Source organism: Cygnus atratus, chromosome 18, assembly GCF_013377495.2.
Source record: "Cygnus atratus isolate AKBS03 ecotype Queensland, Australia chromosome 18, CAtr_DNAZoo_HiC_assembly, whole genome shotgun sequence".
In the NCBI taxonomy this organism is placed as follows: domain Eukaryota; kingdom Metazoa; phylum Chordata; class Aves; order Anseriformes; family Anatidae; genus Cygnus; species Cygnus atratus.
In genome coordinates this window covers 5,693,846-5,715,142 of record NC_066379.1, presented here as the reverse complement: position 1 = coordinate 5,715,142, position 21,297 = coordinate 5,693,846, and the positions used below count along the sequence as shown (strand labels likewise).

General features: G+C 42.7%; 1 protein-coding gene across 1 annotated transcript in view; it reads left to right on the top strand.

The window, feature by feature from the left end:
• The first annotated feature begins 6,570 nt into the window (after nt 1–6,570).
• MYO15B (myosin XVB) overlaps nt 6,571–21,297 on the top strand; it is a 45,716-nt gene continuing 30,989 nt past the window's right edge. Inside the window, exons 1-17 of the mRNA XM_050714441.1 lie at nt 6,571–8,065; nt 9,464–9,798; nt 9,871–9,948; nt 11,278–11,387; nt 11,770–11,844; nt 12,242–12,338; nt 12,888–12,991; nt 14,771–14,834; nt 15,371–15,484; nt 17,104–17,265; nt 17,602–17,715; nt 18,179–18,237; nt 18,319–18,442; nt 19,405–19,500; nt 20,100–20,231; nt 20,409–20,534; nt 21,061–21,138. Of these exons, the coding sequence (XP_050570398.1) occupies nt 6,571–8,065; nt 9,464–9,798; nt 9,871–9,948; nt 11,278–11,387; nt 11,770–11,844; nt 12,242–12,338; nt 12,888–12,991; nt 14,771–14,834; nt 15,371–15,484; nt 17,104–17,265; nt 17,602–17,715; nt 18,179–18,237; nt 18,319–18,442; nt 19,405–19,500; nt 20,100–20,231; nt 20,409–20,534; nt 21,061–21,138 (3,363 nt within the window). The remainder of the gene's footprint in view (nt 8,066–9,463; nt 9,799–9,870; nt 9,949–11,277; nt 11,388–11,769; nt 11,845–12,241; nt 12,339–12,887; nt 12,992–14,770; nt 14,835–15,370; nt 15,485–17,103; nt 17,266–17,601; nt 17,716–18,178; nt 18,238–18,318; nt 18,443–19,404; nt 19,501–20,099; nt 20,232–20,408; nt 20,535–21,060; nt 21,139–21,297) is intronic.

Below are 21,297 nucleotides of genomic sequence, written 5' to 3'. Positions count from 1 at the left end.
GAGCCTTGTATTCTCTTACGGAATGAAGCCTCCTTTAAAGCCTTCTGTTCCTTCCTTCCATCTGCTGCTGGATTCCCTGGTTAAAGCTGTTTCTCCAAGGTAAAAGGGTTTTTACGTCAGAGGAGTTGGCTAGCTGGAAATGCCCCTTGGTACTGGTATCCCAGGGCAGCACACAGCAGGCAAAGGCAGTGTACTTCCAGCTTCTTCTCCAGCCCATCATTGTCTTGCCAAGCCTGCGTGTCCAGACAGAAATGGACAGAGGGGAAGAAGGGAAGTGCAGCTGGGAAGGTGCAAGCAAGATTTTAGTTCCAAATATGACTTAGTTGTCATTGCATGTACCAAATGCTGAAGGCACTGTGTTAGGGTAGGTTTATCAGTACTCCTACTCTTGTCTGAAGTGAATCTGTCTTGTCATTGAAGGGATAACTCGAGCAAAACCACGTGGTAAATCCGTGGCTGTGGTGGGCATTGAACCCAAGTCTCAGGCCACAAACTCCACTGTCCGGTCTGCTCAGCGGTCTAAGGATGAAATCTGGAAATGTCTCGCTTTTCCTGTTGCTTACCTCTCCCTCCCTTAAAAGACTGGAACAAACTGCCAGCATCTTGCTAGGAGCGCCTTAACAGACAAACGTGGTGTTTAGTCTGTGCGGAGAATTCAGGTTAGAGGTGCTGAGGCAGATAGGCCTGAGACTAAGTGAAGGTGGAGAGGGAGTATTTGCACAGAAACAATTTAGCCTCTCTCATCTTAGTGTAACTCAAAGCAGATGATACTCTGATAAGAAAGCCAACTTGATCAGTACTTTCTTCTCAGCCATCCTCAGGCAAAACCCTATCATAATGTCTGAGACTTCTGACAAATCAAAGAAATGAAAGAAACATAGAGGGCTCTGGGTCTGGCTTGAGTATGCAGAGCCTTGAAGAGGTTCCAGCTGATAATTACACAGTTTGTTAGAGCCACGGTTTGTTAGAGTTCACAGGAACTGGGAAGGCTTGGATTTTTCCAGAGAAGTTCCCCCTACCCTGACACACACACAAGTATTAGAAAGTTAGAGCTAAGAGCCCCCAGGGCTTTTTTTTTTCTTTTTTTTTTTTTTTTTTTTTTTTGTCCAAGATAGGATAAGGAATTCATGACTCAGATTACATCAGTCATTCTGGTCTTTGAAAAAAGAATCTCTCTTCTCTGCAGAGAGGGACAGCACTAGTTGCTAACAATGAACGAAAGAAGGTGATGAAATAGGTAAGTGACCTGTGGTTCTACAGCCTCGTTCTTATGAGCTAAGCAGAAGAGGACCATCCAGTGGCAGAAAGCTTAGGTAAAGCATGTTTCTTAAATTCTTCAGCTTAGCTCCCGGTTTTTATCTTTGTTTCTTAGTGGAGGAGCCCTCAAAGCATAGTTCATAAAAGCCAGGGGTTTCTTGAAAGAAATTAGGAAAACAGGTCCCACCCAAACTAATGCTGTTAAGCATCCAAAATCTTATCTTAACAGCACTAATCACATTTTTTGTTAAGGTCACTTGTCCTGGTTGCTGGCCTCACCTGAGTTTATCTTGTTTAATCTACACCTCCTCTGGAAAGCTGTTCTGGGAGGGGTATGGGGTAAAAGGGGACTTTGCCTTAAAGAGCCAGGGCCATCCCCATGGGAGTTAAATCCTGCACTCGCTGCACTGTCAGTTTGTAACCAGGTGACAGAGACTGCATGTGTAGACTGTGTATTTGTGCTTGCTTTGTTTTCTGCTTTTTTTGAGGAAGAATAACTGGGAAGGGGAAAACCATTAAACCATTACTGAATTAGAAGCAATTTTGCATGGACTAGTCACCTGCTGCCCACTCCTGCTGGTAGCAGCCTTGCCCTGTTTTGCAAAAGCTGCATTTAAAGGGGAGCATGGCTCTCTTTGGAAAATCAAATTGAATAGAAATTTAGTCTCTGCTTGATTTGGACTGAGAGTCAGGCATAATGAGGACACAGTGCCAGTTTTGCTGTCTTTTCAGGGCTGGGCTGAAAGCTACTTTCTGTTGTCAGCAGACAGCTTGGTGCTGGCAAGGTGAAGAGGACAGAGGCTACCTGTGCTATCCAGGCTTGGCTCCCTGAAATATAAAGCTCCAGGGATGCAGAAGGGGCCAATGATTTAATTTTCACCAGCCCAAGCTCTTATTTAGACTGTATTCACTGTGCCTTGTGTGGTAGTCTCTTGGATGATAGCAGACGTTTTCTGGTATTGGAATTGAGCTCTTCTTTTCAGTCTCTGGAGATGTTCCCATGTCATACTATGTCTGAGCCTGGTCCCTGCCTGTGTGAAATCCCTCCCCTTCTTACCCAAACTCTGCTAACCAGCTGGTGACACTGCTGGTTGAAAAGTTCAAAGGTGCCACGAAAAAGCTTGAATTATTAATGCCACTTTCCTTCCATATGCAACAGTCATTTGTTGTTTGGGCACAGCCCAGCCAGAACTGATGTGAGACTCCACAGCTGGGCAGGCTTGCAAAGACGCAGAACAGACTGCAGGCTGCGTGGAAGCAAAGCACTAGAGAACGAGCGTGTTATCATGTACTTGAATATCACCTGTGATATGTGGTGCTGAGCAGCTTGCTGGAATCAAGACGGACAGTGTAGGTATGTTGAGAAATTTACTGTGCAGAGTGTTAAAGAAGGGGCTTGAGCAATTTGTACAGTTGAATGAAAATAAAAGGTGCTAAGACTAAGTCCAAAGCATTTCCCTGTATATTTCCTCTGTATGAGGTGGGAGAAACCACCCTGAAGTACTGTGTTTAGGGAAGATGAGACTCGTTTCTCTACCGTTCTTAAAATAATAGCATGAGATACCTGCTCTTCTTTCTGTCTGGAGGTTCATGCTGTATTTCTTAATGGTATTGAGATTCTCCTTTCCCTGATGTAAAATATTTTTATTTCTCTAAAAAGGAAAAATAAAATTGAATTCTTCTTTTTCCTGTAGTGATTTAGATGGAGTTGCTATAGCGAGGTGAACTGAAAAACTGATGAGCAGGATCTTTTACCTGCTTCAATGTGTCCAGGAAGCAGATGGTCCAGGGCAGTTAATGAAAGCAGGGCTGATGTCAAAGGAATTGTTTATGTAAGCAATATTTATCTTACCATTCCCAGTAATAACAGTGGTGTTACAAAACCGCTCTAAAATCCTGGCTCAGAAGAACTGAGAACCTTCACGCTCTAACCCAGATTCAGTGTCTGGGTTCATGTCTTTAAAGTGAATCCAGCTGAAGTCCTATGTCTAAGCTCCCTACGCATTTGGGCAACGTGCTTGATCTTTCTCGTCATCCAAGTATTGCAGCATTTTTATTTTGTGGAAGGCTTTAGCTTTCCAGACACATGACTATCTAGCAGTAACACATAAAAACAGACTTTTTTTTTTCCCTGTTGCATTAGGCATTGCAGAGAAACCGTATCCACTTTAAATCTTCAGGACAACGTTGACAACTATTCCCTACTGAGGATTTAGGGTCTAATTCAGTCCCCATTAATCTCAGTGACAAAAGTTCTATAGCAGGATTTAGAGATCTAGGCCACTAGTATCGGTGTATTAAGCATGGGGGCAGAAATCAGGTGACTAGAGACCTGTGTGTTAGACTACTCTTTAAAGAGAGGAATAAAAGAAGAAGATTTGATGTTAGGAGATGAACTCCGCACTTTGCAACATACATATCCAAGAAGTTATGAGTAGTATCAACTCTAGACCAAAGTAAAAAAGCAAGTTTAGAGGGAATATTAAAGACACTGACTGCTGTCTCTTTAGCCAGGTGAGAGAGAATGCTGCAGTGCTGTTTGCATGACCTGCTTTTCCCTGATGTTGAGGAACCCTTACCTGCATGTAACAATGCTTTCTGAGCTGCAGCTTTTTGCTCAACATGGGAGTTGCAACTGGGAAAGGAGGAAACACCGATTTTCCAGTTGTGGAGGATCGTTCTGCCGTGCAGAAAAGCACAATATGGGTAGTATGCATTTGCAATAAAACCACATGCTTTATGTACACCTAGTATGCTCTTTTAGAGCTCCTTTGGGCTTGCAGCATGTGTGTAGTAACCTGCAAGGGTTTGCTTTTCATGATGGGAAGAAAGCAAGTGTAGCTAATACACCCAGCTCAATCCCATTTATCAAGAATTGCCCACCATCTCTTGTGTGCCTTTGCCATCCCCATTGCTTTTGGGCACTGCTGTCAAAGTTTGTACACTGCATCCATGCTTACTGAGACGCAAGGTTCAGAGCTGTGAAACAAATATATTGCCAGCATCCCACAATAGTCCCGCATCTGACTGAAGGCTTCCTATATTTGTCTTTTGATAACTACATTAACGTTTCAGAGTTATGATGAAGGCAGGAATTACTAACAAAATCGTGTCTGCTTGGTCCTCTATTACCTACTGAGAGAAATCATGAAGATACAATGGGTGGAAGCTTCTCTTCTGCCTGTGGAGTTGACTGGAAAAAGAAAAAAATAGGAGAAAAGGGAGAGAGGAGTTTCTCGTAGAAAGAGGGGAGAGAACAAAATATATAATGGAGTTTGCCTGTGTGCTGCTTTCTTCCTTGCACATCATTGACTAATGTCATCTCAAAGTTAGTTACAAATATCCCTTACAGGAGGCTTTTTACTTTTTCCTTCTGGAAAGATGTTACGTTCACCTTCCAGTTTTCATTTCCCTGGCCCATCATTTCCTTTTAGTTATGCCCTTACTGTTTTCCGGGTTTGCCTTGAAGTGTTTAGTGACAATCAGAAGTAGGTTCTGCCACTAGCACCTCATTCAGACAAATGAACTGGAGTCTGGAGCCCAAGCGGTATTTTGGTCTGTCTGAAGCAGCAAGGGGTTGACTCATAAAGGAGCTGTATAACTGGAAAGGATAAGAGTGATATTTGCCAACAGACTGAAAGATGGGTACTAATCCTTTGGGCATTTTTACATCCTTTATTTCCTGCCTGTGTGATTAGAGGAAAGATAAAGAGATAAGTAATGCTGATTAACACTTAGAATACTGAACATTTCCTAGACTGCCAGCTAACAGCAGTGCACTTAAGAGGAGCTGTGTGGAGATGCTATTACATAATGGAGTATTATTTGTTTCTGACTTCTAACTCAGTTTAGCCAGATCCTGGAAGACATTGAATGCTCGTTCATGTAACACAATGAAAAAGAAAAGAAAAGATGGAGTCTTGCAACTCTGCAGACATGAATTGGGTCTTTATTAGGAGTTTTGTTTGGCATATACTTGTTTGCCAGGGTTTATCTAGGTGTTTTTCCAATAGTTATGTTTCAACAAAAATCCTGATGTAGAATCAGTTATACTGATTTGAAAATCCTTTTCCTGCAGACGCTATCCTAAATAAAAGTAATCTTACACCAGTGGATATCAAAGTGCAGACTTGCGCTACAAAGTTAACCTACTTAGTTTCAGCTGCTTCTTCCTGCAGCAATTATCAATTTACCTGTTTGGATTTTTATTGTTATCATCTATTCTCTTATATTTGTTTTTCTACCACTTTATTTCTTCTTTTTCTTTCCTATTTCTTGTTAATTCACATATTTATTTAGCCTTTTGTCCAGCTAGATTTCAGCAGAGCTGTTCAGGGACAAACAGTATTTGCTATGACAGTTGGTTTCCTCATAAAAATGTTATTTGGGCTCAGCTACGGGTTCATGACAGGTCAAATCTTGAGCATGATCTATTCAACCATGTCCTTCTCTTCCACTGCAGAAGATTTAAAAGGTTATCCTGTGGAAAACTGAATACTGTTTAATACTATTTTAATACTATTTATTTATCATTACCGTATATATTTAAATTTACCAAGCACTTGCTTGTTAAGAGACAAGTGTTCAAATGAAAGGGGGAAGGGTAACAAATGAACACATTAAAATGAGGCTTTTATTTTTGCGTCATCTCTAGTACTTAAGCGTTATCTCAGCTTGTAGATGCTAGTACTGCAGTATCAACTTAGCTTGTACGGTTTGACATGTATTTTCATTTTGTTTTTTAAACGATCAGTTGCAGTCGTTTCAGTTTAACTCAGTGATACAGCATCTACTCAGTATAGTGTATTTTCAGCCTTCAAGCCAGCGTTGTTCATATTGATCCATCTGAGATTCTGAATACCTAGGAAACTGAGTTAACTATGTCCTGTTCATTCATATAGCATAGATCATTAGATGTGTTCCTCTCATCTTCAGCACAAATAAGGTTATTGGAGAAGCAAAAGCTGAAATAAAGTAATCGTTCTTTCTTAAACTACCGTGTGGCCAAACCTTTGTTACCTGTGGAAAATCATGGGCATTCACTCAGTTGCGTGTACCACTAGCCTCTGGCAAGAGTCCTAATAAGGGAAGAAAATATGGATGATTTATGACAAAATCGAACAGAGGCTAACGTGGTGCAAAATAGGCAGTTTGGCACTCTTCAGATGCAAGCATTTGTTCAGTTTTATAGAAATGAAATAATTACGATTTAGGAGGATCTGGCCTCTCTTTGTAGCTTGTTTCACAGCAGAATACGTTTCCTTTTATAGGTGAATTAAGATAAACTTGCACATACTCCTGAACGCTGGAGAAATGCCTCCTTACCGATCCAAAACTCAGCACAAAAAGGTTGGAAAAGACAAAGCATTGAATCATGAGAAAAAGGTAAGCTCCCCAGGAGATTCAAAGATCCATTATGGGAGACGGCGGGAAGGTAAGAGCAAAAGTCAGTTGAAGAACAAAGAGTCATTGCCTGAAAAAGATGACAACCTTGAGCAAGACCCTTTAAAAACCCAAGGGCTGGCCAAGGAAAGCAAAGAGAATGTCCACGAAGAGCTATTCTTGGGGGAGAGAGCCTATGAGAGAAATGATAAAAAAGAATCTGGTTTGGGGAGAAAACATGGAGAACAATTAGTGTCCAAGTTAGAGAGGAAAAAAGCAAAGGCCTGCAAACCACAGGAGGTGACATCAGTACAAGAAAGTGAGGACAACAGTGATAAGGAGGAAAAGACTGCCACAAACAGCAAGAAATGCAGTATTAAAAGGAAGTGCGGAAAGCATCCTAGTGTTATTGAAAAAGTCAGTGACTCAGAGTCTGTAGAGTCCTCTGCAGTACAGAGTGTTGAAGGCTCTTTTCAGAAACACGACTTGCCACAGAAGGCACACAGTGCCATGCATGGGAAGAAGTACAATGAGGATCATGGCATTAAGAAAGCTTCTAAACACAAGTCAGGTTCTCAGTTCCAAGGCAGAATTGCAAGGGAAAAAGGTGAGAGAATAGGGAAAAAGCAAGTTGGAAAACGTACCCAGGTTATGGTTACTGGAAGTGCAGAAGAAAAGTTCCTGGAAACCTCCAATAACTCTGGTTCTGACTCCAGCAAGGAAAGCCATTGTGCCTATAAGAAAGAGACTTCAGTGGACAGCACTGCAAGCAGCGAAGAGAAGAGTAACACTTCAGAAGATAGCACCAGTGAGAAAGAAGCTATGCTGGAAGATATTCCTGTGGCTGAAGGAAAAGGCTACAAGGAACTACTCGGTGAAAGCAATGAAGCATCTAGTAAGACTGAAAGAGAGCAGGTGACCACAGATGGAAGGAAAGAATCTGAGGAGGAAGGCACTGACTTTGCAGGATTAGAGGCGGAGGAGAAAAGGAGGAAGCAAGATGACATGCCAAGACATCCAAGATGTACTCTAGCTGAGAGCAGTGAGGAAAGTGATGATGCGAGCATTTCAGGATCCCAACTCATAAGTCCTAAGAACAGAGAAAAAAGTAATACCACAGGAAGCAAGGAAAATATGTTAGAAAATGACAAGGTTCAGGATATGTCAAAAGATGAACATGATAATTCTAGTGACAGTGGGGAGAACAGCATTGAAGTGAATGCTGAAAAAGGAAAAGAAAGGGCAAGAAGAAAACCACTGCCTAGTGCTGTGAAAGCAAAACTCCCCATTAGCAAAGTACTTCAGGGAACTGAACAGGAAAAAAAGGTGAATGATGAAGGCAGCACACTGGAAGACAGCCCTTTGCTTTTCAAGCAGCAATTGACATTGAAAGAGAAATGCATGAAATGTGAGAGTGCAGAACGAGGTAAAGTGGTAGGACGTATACAGAGGGATGGTTCTTCAGACTGCAGCAAGCAGGCGGTAGCGGCGATGATGCTTACTAAGAAATACTCTTCTCAATCCCAAATCCTTCTCAATCTGAAAAGCAAACATAAAAATGCTGAGACCAAACTATTAACAAGCTGTAAACTAAATCCTGCCCAGATGGCTTTGGAAACCAGCTCTGAACTGAAAAATGTTGGAAGTGTCTGTTCAAAACCTACAACTCTACAAACCTTCGGTACACAGAACGAACCCAACATAGCTCAGAGTTTAGGAGAGAAAAGATTAAGTCTTTCAAGTGTGTCAAGCTGCTCCTCTATTACAAAAAAATCATCTGATAAGCAGTACCTTGGCAAGAAGAAGAAAGTTGGAAAAGTTACTGGAAAAATTAAACTGGGTTCACGCCAGACTTTTGAGGCAAAAAAAGAGAAAGCAGAAGAAGTAGTTGCAGAGGCGCCTTCTGAAAAAGCAAATGTGCATGGTGGGAAAGGATCCAAGTACTTGCACACCACCCATTCTACTTTTAGAAAAGTCACCACCCGGCTTGGTCAGAAACCTTCCAAGAAAGCAAGCCTGAAAGCTCGCCTTTTGAGCATGGCACATGCAATTGGTATTTCAGGATGGCTCTTGAAGAAATTTGGAAAGAGGAAGAGGAGCAGTAAGCCTTTCTGGCTGAGAAGTAGAATGGCTATCAGGATTGTAAGTACTGCTGGGTGGGTTGGTCAGTCTGACAAAACCTGCTCTGATGTAGCCGGACAGCTGGGGAGGGGTGAGATGAATGACAAAGGATCTTCTCCTCCATTAGCAGAGGGGAGAGGGGGCCCTAAAACATCAGAGGAACTGGGACGTGCCGATGTGCCTTCTGGTGATTCCCCTCTTCATGGAACCGTTTCTTTTCCATACTCACTTAGCTTGGATGAGGACAAGAACAATATTCCTGATGCCAAGTTTGCTATAGTTCTCCCCAGAATGCACAGCGTGGTTAAGTCAAAGACCTCCGTACCTGCGGGCTCTGGAAATGGTCGTTCCCTAGAGAAACTGAGAGCTCTATCAGACAGAAGATCTGTGATGCCTGTGCAACAGGGCTGTGGATTCAAGTGTGACCTTCCCAGATCTTTGATGGATCAAAGCCTTCAGAGAAACAGCGAACAATGTTCCTGCAATAGTGAAATGTTTGCGTCAACAAGTACAAGACAGGTGACATCTACTGCAACCCAGTGCAGAGTGACCAACCTTCTCAGCTCCTTGCCCCAGCAGATAAAAACACCTGAGAGTGCTGCCACATCCCATTTGTCCACTGGGCAAACTTTGCAGCCTCACCACAAAGATGCTCACCTTTCCCTTTCTTCAAAAGCATCTGGAAATTATTGTTGTGCTCCAGGCTTCTTTCCACCTCAAAAAGAGGATCCAACATGTACAACAGAATATTCCAGGGAGGTGGATGTCAAAGAGAATTCAGGTGGCCTCCAGACTGTAAGTTCAAAAGCCATACCTTGTGTTCACTGGTCCCAGCAGCAGGCTCAGGGATGTGATCCTGTGGCATGGTTGAACTCTGAATTGCTGCTCCCACAAATCACCACTGAGAACCTCAGCAAATGGGCCATCTACAAGGATCCACATCTGACCAGCAGCCATGTGGTGAAGGTCTGCAAGGATCAGTGGGAGGCAGAAGACATCACTGACGATATGCTGGAGATGGATTTCGTGCAGAAACAGGTACGGGTGTTGTCTCCAATATTGGGATGAAGCTGAACTTCTGATTTGCAATAACGTATCCATGCATTTCAGGTGTACATGGGTGAAGACCACAGAGTAGAAGTCGAGGAGATAGAAGATCTAACCAGACTGGAGTACGTGTTGTCAGTGGTATTCTGCAGCTAATTGAAGGTCACAGAGGCTTGTTTGTTATCCTTAAAGCTCTTGCTGGCTCAGCAACAAAAAGCACATTATACATCCTTGGCTACAACATGGGAAAATGCCGTTCTCGTTGCTTGAAGTGGGTGGTAAGTTGGGAAGACTTGCAGGAGGAGAAGGACATTTTTATGTTGTGTGCCTACTGACAATGGCATCTGTGGCTTTAGTGACTCCTGTTGCTTTCAGCTATGTCAAACTCAGGCCCTATGTCTTTAGCAGCTTTTAATCACGGGTTGTTAATCATGCTGTTGTTGAAATAGGAGCACCTAACACCGCTTCTCTTGCATGTCCTGGCATCCTTTACCCTTGTGATCCTGCTTAGAGAAACAACTCTAAAGGCTGTGTGTAAGGAGTTGTGATCACACGGATATGGACAGGTTGGACACTGAGCTTTGGCTGTTCTGTTCTCTCTGATGTGCTTATTCCTGGACACGTTGGAAACAGATGAAGGCAATGAACAGTTTCAGATCCCAGCCTCCCACAGAATCCCTGGGAGGGCAGAAAGTTTAATATCAATACATATACAATTAAGCTTATGGTTGACAGATTCTTTCTTCTGTTTGTAGGGAAGTCTGTGAGAGTTCAGTTCTGCTGTGTCTGAAGAAAAGGTTCCATCACAATCGTATTTATGTATGGGAAGTAGTGTTTTGTGTGTGTGTGTGTGTTTTTCTTCAGTGCTTATTCATTCTGAACAATGAGCTGTAAGATAAAGTGATTTCTTTTTCTCCATGAAGCTTTGATCTTGCACAAAGTAGCTTGAGAGCTTGTTCATTACTAGGAATGGTGATAAGAAGGATACTCACACTGCTTTTGCTCAAAAAAGAGGTAGCATGGAATATTTGTGCTAAAATCAAAACCATAGAATCATGTCTAGAACAAAGTCCCAGAGTTTCTCTTGAATTTTGGTATTTGTTGCCTACCCATGTGTGTGCTTGGGTTCAGTTTTAGCTTTAGTTGCTCCTAGTGGAATTCTTCCATTTTAGCAAACCAGTTCTGAGTAAAGTTTGTGGATCTCGAGAAGAAACTTTGGATTTTCTGCAAGCATTTTGGTGTTGCAGCCCAGAGCTAGTGGAATAAGCTTGAAAAAATGTGATTTATCCTGCATGAGCTGGCAATATAATCAGAATTTCAGAATATAATGTATCAGAATATGATACAGTATTTCTTTAAAGCTCGTTTTAGTATTTGTGTGAATATTTGTGTTCCCAGTCAGTTGCATTCCTCATTTAGAAAATTCTAATGAGCCAACAAATTTGTTCCCCTTTCTGATTTTTGGTGTAGACTTATATTGGGCAAGTCTTGGTTTCTGTGAATCCTTTCAAAGACCTCAGCATCTACTCTGAAGAAGTGGCTACCCAGTACCACCGAAGGACGCTCTCAGAAAATGCTCCGTATGTTTCTCTTTCTTGACTAACTCCCTAAACTCTGTTCCCTTTGGGCTCCAGAAAGTGTTCAGCAGTCGTACCAGAGCTAACAATGTATTCATGTTCCTCGAGTGTAGGTAATATTGCTGGTGTCACTTACACGAAGCACCATGGCACAGAGCGTTACTTAGGTTAGGTCACGGAGGTCCTGGAGGAACCTGAACTTTGCAATGGCTTTTAACCTGATGTCAGCAAGAACAAAGCTCTGATTTCCCTGGTTCCTCACATTTCTTAGATCAGTATGTTGGCCCATCTCTCTGTAGATCAGTGATGAGTAGCCTTTTAGTGCTGTGCTTGTGCAATAGAAATGTGAGGTCAGTTAACTGGGGTTTTCTTTCTGTACAACTAGACACATCTTTGCCATAGCAGAAATGGCCTACGCACTATCCCAGTCATCAGAACAAGAGCAGTGTGTCATCATCAGGTAAGAAATGTGTGTGCTTTTCAAAGGCTTGTTCATTTCTTTATTTAAGAAAGACTTTCATCTTTGTATTTCACTGACCATGCGTTTATCATTCTGGCTCTTGTGTGAAGGTTGTGAGTAGAAAACATGAATGAGATGGGATTTTATTTCACTCTGTGGAAATACAGTTTGAATTTAGTTTCATGGCCTTTGGGGGGAGTAGAAAAGAAAACATTTGACATTCTACAGTGGATTCTTATTTGTGCATATTTTGTGTCAGCGTTTCGAACAACGTGATAGATCTTCATGTGTTGTAAGTCAGTACAGTTCCAATGATTTACTGTAACAGAACCTCTGATAGTGTCTAAATTAGATAATTCTGTTCTGATGCCAGCTTCCTTATCTCTTATTCCTCCAGTGGACACAGTGGCTCAGGTAAAACAGAAGCTGCCAAAGCAATTATGCGATACCTGACTATGCTGTACCAGAGATCAGACGGCCACAGCATCAGGCAGGTAAGAGGAAACTGAGATTTGCTTTATGCTATGACAGCTTGTTAAGAGGTAGAAGCCAAAGACAGCACAAACAGGCCATACTGTCCATTTTGTTTCTTCATTCCTGTTTCACCGAGCTGGACTTCAGATGACTTGTGGTTCAAGGTGAACCTGCCATGAAGATAGGAGCCACAGATGATGTATTTTAGTAATTGAGAGCCCTGATGCTGTATAGGGTGCTTTATCTGTTTGAAGATTTGTATCTGTTTTGAAATTTTTGATTTGACCTGCCTCAGAGACCTTATAGCGGTGTTTGGGAGTTGAAGCTGAACAATCACAGAGCAGAAGTGAAGTGAATGATCACAGCAGTGAAGGTAAAAAGTTCATAGAGCAACTCAACAGTGGCTGAAGGTACTTATACCAAGACAAGTTCAAAAAGAGCCTCCTTAGTCAAGCAAGAATCAATTCAGTGAAGTCCCTTCTTTTTTGGATTTTCAGATTAACAGTTACTTAAGTACTTTGGAGTCTAAAAAACCATGATCGCTTCTTAAGTGTTCTCTTTTCTTAAAGCCTTGCAATGTCCTACCCATCCTGGAGAGTTTTGGGAATGCCAGAACCATCCTCAATGACAACTCAAGTCGTTTTGGGAAGCTTCTGAACATCCACCTGCGACAGTGAGTTAAAAGAACATCACAGGATGCTGTCCTTCCAACTGTCCAGGGGCACTTAGGTGAGAAAAGGTCTAGCAGAGCATAGGGTTCATACAATAGCTCTCCCCCCACTACAGTCTTGTTATCATCAGGATAGCAGGAGGGTGAGTTTACACCCCTATTTTGCTTTTAGTTTCCTCCACAAAAGAATAGATCTTCACCTCTCAAGACGGATGATAAATTAAGAACATCAGACTGTCTGAACTGCTTTATATCAAGGAGCTATGTGATACAATATTGTGCCTCCAGCACTGGCAACAAGCATTCATACCACACTTCTCTCTAACACTCTGTTAACCCCTAAAAATTTGCAGCAGCTTAGGAGTTTTTTTCTGAGACTTTGTAGTTTTCCAGTTTCCTCTTGAGCTCATGTAAAACTTCATGAATCTATAATAGTCTTTGGCAGGTGTCCTACAGGTCTAACCAGTTCTGTGAAAAACACCTTTTTGTTTTTTAACCTGCCTTTCTAACTTCTGGTTCTTTATGTTCTTTTTTAAATTTTTTAAAATTTTTTATTTTTTAATTTTTTGGCTGTTGCGAAACACTGAGCTGACATTTTCATGGAACTATCATAACCTCCAAGTCTCAGTTCTAAGCAGCAATGGTTAACTCAGTTTATATGTGAAGCTGGGATTACTTCAGTTTGTGTGTATCACTTTACATTTATCTACAGTGAATTTCATGTGACATTTTATTGCTCACTCATTCAGCATTGTAAGGTCTATCTGCACTTATTGGCCTTCAACCTCCCTACCTTGAATAACTTCATAATGTCAGGAAGCTTTGTCATATTGCTGTTCAGCTCCCAGGTCACTTATCAAACCTTCAATTACACTCAAGGGCCGGAAGATAGACAATTTGTGGAACTCTAGTGGTTACTGCCCACTTTTAAGAGGATTAGCCATTTACTCCTACCCATGTCAGGACCTTCCTCCTTCTGCCATAATTGTCTGTTTTCCTTAAAAGTTCCTCAACTTGATAAAACCTTCCGGAGGTTCACGTAGACTGTATTCCTCAGATCTTCCTTATCCGCATGCTTGTCATCCCCTTGAAAATACTCCAGGAGGTTTGTGAGACAGGACCTCTGTTTACAGAAGCCATAGTGACTCTTCTCAAATCAATTGTATATATTCAGATGGCCACTAATTTCTTCCCTTCATTACACATCTACCCAATCTGCATGGGACACGTGTAAGGCTTACAGGCCTATAGATCCTTGCGCGTTCCTTCACTCCAGGATGCTGGCTGCATGGCCCAGTATTGCTGTAGTACTTGGACATCCTGCTTTTGGTCCAGGTTAACTTTGTAAAAGGCGCAAATCAAATACAAAACAAAATGGTGATCCCTGTCCTCACAGGCTGTCAGCCGGACATATAGAATGAATGCGTAAGGTTAAATGAGACAGTGATAGTGCAACAGCAATCAGACGAGTCTGAAGGAAAGGTGCTTGCCTTGTCTCCTGGAGTATTTTCAGGACGTAATGTGTGAGCATCATTCAAGTCCAAGCTCCTTTGTACTCTGGAGGCTCTTCAGAAACCAAACTTGAATCTTGATGTTTCATAGCTCTCTGTGATAGTACGGTACAATACACCAGTGCTGGAAAGCTTCAAAATTCAGACCAAGTTGGTCAGGTCGTATCCTTGTTTCTCTGTAACTACTCCTTTTGCTAACCCCTCAGACAAGTAGATCTATCTGAAACATCTGACTAGCTTCTGATAGGATCTGTTGTCTTCTTATGCTTAGCGGGGCTGTGGTGGGAACGTCCATCTCCCAGTATCTGCTGGAGAAGTCTCGTGTGGTATTTCAGGTGAGGACCAATGAGTTTCTCTCTCCATTTTTCATATTTAATATGAAATTTAATGTTAATTAACATGGATGGGAATAAGTATGAGAATTGCTTCCCATTTCTTCTGTTAGCAAGAAATAAGTTCCCTCTGTATGGCAAAAGGTAATCACTTATTTTATATGAATTAAATAGGAGCTCGCTCTATCTCAAACAGGTTGAAGTAAGCCACTTATTAGGCTTAAAAAAAAGTTAAAGTTTTTAAAGAAAGTTAAATCTTTCTTCACCTAATTTTTCTTAATGTCTGGAGTGTGGAAAAGGTCAGGTGTTGGAGCCGCATGGAAGGGACTGCTCTCAGATGGAATGCTCTCAAGGAGTCAGTGAGAAACCCTGGAAACTTTTTGAATAGTAGTTCTTAGATAATTTCTAGCATCATCTTGCTGACCCCTCAGAGAGAGTTCAGTGTCCAGCTTTTGAGTGTTTGGTTTGTGGCAGCATGTATTCTGCAGAGTTTTGGAACTGGACTTGGAGTCAACTCTATGAAGTGTGTTCCCCATCAGGCCCACGGTGAGAGGAACTACCATGTTTTTTATGAGCTACTGGCTGGGTTGCCTGCGGAGCAGAAAGAGGAGTTGTACTTGCAAGAGGCAGAGTCTTACTTTTACCTGAATCAGGTGAGTGGTGTGGGGATGCTCTGCAGCAACTGAATGAAATGGCTGAGACATCATTTCTGTTTGATTAGCATGGCTCTTTGTGAGGCATCTCATAACTTTGCTTCTCTCCTTATGTGTCCCTTATAGAACTATGCTAAACTCTGCTTTGTTCCTTCTCTCACCTGACCTAAGAAGAAATATCTTGGTGTCTTATTTGCTCTTTTTCTCACTTTTCATGTCCCTTCTGTTCCTAAAGAAAGCCTTTTAAAAAGAGTCATCATGTGGGCCCATGGCTCCACCTCGTGGTGAAGATATTCTTTTCTCATTGCTTTTCCTTGCATTTGCAATTTATTGAGGAATGGAAAAGAACAGGGGATTTTCTTTTTTACCTTTTACAAAACACACTTGTTTCATTGACTGAGTGAATGGATGGAAAATTTACAGCTGCTGTGATGTATTGCTGATGACAATCCATTTAAACTGGAAAATTGTTTGCCATACTTATGTTAAGTCACCTTGGAGCATGATTGCCTTTTTTTGAGAATGCTTTCCATATCAGAGTTCACAACAACAGCAAGAAATCCTTCTAATTTCAGCTGTGTGGGTCAGCTTTCCCAGGTGGACAACTCTTTGTTGCAGCTGTGTTCTTGTGAGGACTCCTTGAGGAATGATTGATACCATCTTTCCTTCAGGCAAGGAAAGTACAAGTACCATTAATGACTCGAGGAGGCAGGGCAATTAAGGGCCTATCTTACCCAACAGATACTTGTTAGACATATGCTAAGAGCTAGGAAAGTTATCTGCATGGAGGCGAGTCCTTCTTGGAGGATGGTAGTAGATCTCCCTCTACCACTTGAGAAAAAAACAAGCAGGATTACGCTATTACTGGCCTAGATCTGTGTTTCTGTGGTCTGCTGGCAGAGCTATGTTTACTTACGTTGTGGAAACCTTGCTCTTGTCACCTGCATTATTCTGCCAGAACCTCCTGGATATGATGCAGCTTTTCTGATAGAAGTGTGTTTTTTGTCAGCTTAGTCAGCACTGTTTGCAGAGAAGATGTAATTACTTCTGCAGAAAGATGCTCTTATATTCTCATGGGGAGTTACAGGGGTGATATTCCTAGTGGCTAAGGATCTGTATTGCAAACTAAACCCTTTGAGCTACCGGGAGCCTCTTGGTCTGCTACAGAGAGGAAAAGGGAAAAAGATCAGATCATGCAGAGGTGAAACTAACCCAGGACTGCTCCCTATGTGCATGGAAAGCCATTTGCTTTGATACGTCAGATTCTGGTAGTGTTTGGGGTAGCAACTGTTGACATAATTGGAGGAGATTCTGGTATGCCCTCTCCTGTCAAGCTGCATTCCTGCAGTGGGTAAGGGATAGCTGGGGTGCCTATACTGGAACCATAATTAAAACTCGGCATCTGTGGACAAGAGAGAGTTTGCTCTCCAAACTCCAGAGAGGAGATACTGGTCTGTCATGAATGCTGGCCTCCCACTAGCAGTGTCTGTGGTCTTTTTGTTTCAGATTCCTCCAGCCCTTAAAACATTGAACCACTGGTTTGAAAATTGCTGTTGATAGCTCAGCTCCAGCCTGTGTGAAAAGGGGCTGACCACAATTATCTGTTTCTGTTCTCTCAGGGCAGAGCGTGTGACATCGTGGGGAAGGAGGACAGTGAGGACTTTCTGGTCTTGGTGCAAGCTCTGGAGGGAATCAGCCTCTCGGACGATCAACTGACCTCCACCTGGACTGTGCTTGCTGCCATTCTGCAGCTGGGGAATATCTGCTTTACCTCCTATGAGGTACAGTAACCCTTGTCAGCTTGGGATTGAGCTGTTTTTGCTGAACATTGCTCTTATCCCATGTGATGGGGCCAGGGAAATTATTCTTCACTGAGGATGACTTTGGAGACTATTCAGTTCCTTAGATATTAAGCTCCAGACTGACCTAGATAAGGACAACCAAGGGTTGTTAGAGCTTGAGTAGCTATTTGAGGAACCAAAATGAACCTAGATGCTGGTATCTTGTTCAAGCAGTGACCTGCATCTGTGCAGCTGAGATGCTTTTAAGAATATTAATACTAGTTGGTCCTAGTACCCAGTCCATAGCTGAATCTATTGCTCTTCTCCATTACTTAGAAAGAGTTCTTTGAACATGCAGCTATCGCCAGTGATACCGAGATTCAGATCGTGGCCAATTTGTTGCGTGTCTCCGCAGATTTCCTACAAAGTGCTGTGACTCATCGTGTCACTGTGAGTACCTTTTAGCCATTTCTCATTCATCATTTCTCATCTCACGCATGCCTTAGCCAGTGCTCTGTGAGCAGAAGTGCCTTAGATGGTCCAAAACCTGAAAGGTAACAGCAGGAGTAAAATGCTGCAAAGTGGCTGACATGCTTGATCAATATGGGAGATTGGATGAACCCCTCAAGGCAGCTCAGGCAGGGTGGAGAGACTGTAAAGACAGAACTCACATACAGGAGGGCTCTCCCGTAGCCTGAGCTGGCTTCAGGCCTATTACCTTGGCCAGCTGACTCCCATCCTAACATGGCAGCATGTGCTTTTACTCTCTACTTTTTCCTTTGAGACCTGGGTAAATTCTTAGGTCAAATAGAAAAAATCCATTTGTTAACTGAGCCAACTTCCTTGTGGATTTCCAAAAAACTGTGTATTTGTGAGATAATAACAGTAATTCCAGCTCTTTCTGTGTGTCCAGGTGACATGTTATGATCGGGTCTTCACACCTCTGTCTGTAGAAGGAGCCATTGAAGCCAGGTGACTTCTGCTACTGTTTGCTGGTAAGATGCACCCAAGGGTGCTGGTTTTGCTCTAACTAGTTTTCCCTCTCCTACTCAGGGACTCCATCGCCAAGACTCTGTATTACCTGCTCTTTGAGTGGCTGCTGCTGAGAATCAATGAGTGGTTGGCTCCCTGGGAATCGGACTGTGCTGTAGGCATTGTGGACATCCATGGTTTTGAGGTTGCTTTTCTTATTCTTTTGATATTTTCTGGGTTGCAAGTGAGTGTGCTGATTCTCCTCAGTCACTGCCAGAGATGGGAGGAAATGTGATCCCCCCCCATCCCCGAAAGGAAATAGTAATTGTACCATGTAACTTAGACACCTGTGATAAGGGGGGTACATTTGTTTTTGTGGAGGCAGTAGAGAAGAGCTCCTTCAGGACATTTAACACTTTTATTATAGGCTCTTGCTATCAGTTGCCATCTGGAATAGCCCATCCCGTTTCTTTCATGACTATGTGGCATAGGTACAATCCTAAACTAAATAGGATTGGGTAGATCGCAAGTAGCATTGGTTTGTAAGTGGAGTCCTAATTCTCACAGGCAGTTAAGAGCCTAGCCTCAAATGGTGAGAATGGTTTCTGGTGCTCCCACCATGTCAGCCTTGCATGTTTGATACTTTTCCATGAACTGGGCAGTAAGGTGCCGCATAGATAATTCACATAACTAGCTTTAGTTCTGCCTCTCTAAAGAACAGATGTTCCTGCTCCATCGAGCTTCCGGGAGCTTCCCGGACTTGGGGTAAACAAATAACATGCAGAGCAGAGGCTTAGAGTGACATGCATTCATCAAGGCATGTGAGCTTTATATTTAAGATTCCTGTTAAAATCTGTGTGTGGACTGATGGATTCTGAGACCAATGGTGCACAAGGTTGTGCATCTAAGAGTAGATCTCTTTGTTTTCCTTCACAGCTTGTCTTACCTCTTGCTGCTCATCCTAGTCAATAGTTCAGGCTGAGAGCTTGCAAACCAGACATGATATGATTTGAGTTTCCCAGGTTCATTGTCACTTATTGATCAGAACAAGCTGCCTGAACCAGGGGCTCAGATCAGCACCATCTGGTGCTGTGCATTGTTTGCAGAAGACAGAGTCTCCTGAGAGGGCTGTTGGTTAGAAGTGATAATGCCTTTTTGTCTTTGCAGGATCTAGGTGTGAACAGCCTAGAGCAATTCTGCATCAATTTTGCCAATGAGCGTCTCCAGCATTTTTTCAGCCAGACTGTCATTGCCCAGGAAGAGGTAAGTGATGCTCGTGCCTGCAGGTGAAGGGCAGCACATATGGAATGAGCTGAGCCAGCCTTGGCTGGAGACTGTCCTTTAGCAGGAAAAAAGGAAGCTGAATAAACATGTCTGTCTTAAGCAGTACCCACGGGATCCTAATCCAAAGAGCTGATTACGTAATAGCTATTACTAATTCTGTAGTAAATTGAAAGAGTTTCTTAGAGCCTTGCTCCCTCTTACAGATTTTATAAGCAAGTTGTTCTGGATCAATGACTCCAGACTCCAGTGGTACTTCTAAAGCTCCTTCTGGTAGATTCATTGTAGCATTTTATTTACTATTCCACATCCACCTGGAGGTGAAAGTTTAGTTATCAGATTTGTTGCCTTTCACAGTTCACTTTATCACTGTTTAGCAGAGCAGCTTTTCTCTCTTAAATAAGGAAAATAATTAGTGGCTTTAAAAGGAGTTTTGTAAGTCAAAACCAGATAATTCTAGGCAAGTTTCTAACAGCAGTGAAACACTAGCTTCCTGAAGAATAAACCAAATCCCTCTGTTAACTCCTTACTTTGTTCTTGTTTTCATGGCTGGATTTGTCTGGTTGGCCTTTAACGTGTAGGAGGAATATAGCCAAGAGCAGTTAGTTTGGATTCCTGTCTCCAAGATGTACAATGAGTCATGCCTAGATGTCATTGCTGCAAAACCCCATGGCATCTTGTGTATCCTGGATGACCAAACTTCACTTACTCAGGTGAGCTCTTATCTTCTCTTGTGATCCCTCTCACAGGATTGTTAGGGCAAGGCAGTTACACAAATTGAACAGAGACTGTACACAAATTACGGCATGCTTTTACCTTCCATTTAACAGTGGCTTTTCAGCTACTGAATATGTTGCAGTAGAGGGAAACGTTACTCATCTCCTTTACAGGCCACTGACCACACTTTCCTCCAGAAGTGTCATTACCATCATGGAAACAGCCCTTGGTACACCAAGCCCAAGCTGCCTTTGCCAGTCTTCACCGTGAAACACTATGCAGGCCCTGTCACCTATCGGGTGAGACAGTGGGGGACTTGGAGCAGTTGGAGCAATAGGCCAGCTTGGAAGCATGCTGTGGGTGTCCTGATGGACCAGCTCCGAGGGCTGGTGATAAAGCTTTCTATTTGTAACTGCACATCCCTCTAGAGCAGCCCGCTATCAGAAATGAGGAGATTCTTGCTAGTAGAGGCAACTAAACAGCCTCTAGGCTGAAACAAAATACGTAGTGCCCATGATTACACAATAGCCTACTTGTGCCAGAGCCCAGAAAAAGCCAGGAAAACTGTTGCTGCTGAAAGTAAGTAAGTGAGGGGGTCAAAGCCTGTTGGACAATGTGAAGGGGAAAAGGAACTGCTTCCAAAAAGCAGCAGTCATTGTCCCCTCTGCTTTTGGTGGCACTAGGAACAGCAAGAGTCATTCTGTAGGGCTTTCTTCTTGTTCCACCCCTCCAGTTCTCTTCCCCAAGTTGAGGTGTGTGCATGAAAGGGTGTTTGCCTATTTTGTTGGTCTGAACTGTGTGTTAAATCAGACTTTGCCTCTGCAGGTCCACAAGTTTCTTAATAAAAACCGTGACCAGCTGCATCTAGAGGTGCTGGATATCTTCTCCCAGAGCCGCCTCAAGGTATTGTAGTGGTTGAGGATGAAGGTCTCTGTTGCTGGCACCTAGCAAGCCCTTCTGCTTTCATGCAAGAAGCAGAAAGACCTTGGTCAGGTGTTGGGAGAAACTGGAGGACATGTGAGAAATTTTGTTCTACTGAATGACACTTGGGAATTGAGAAAA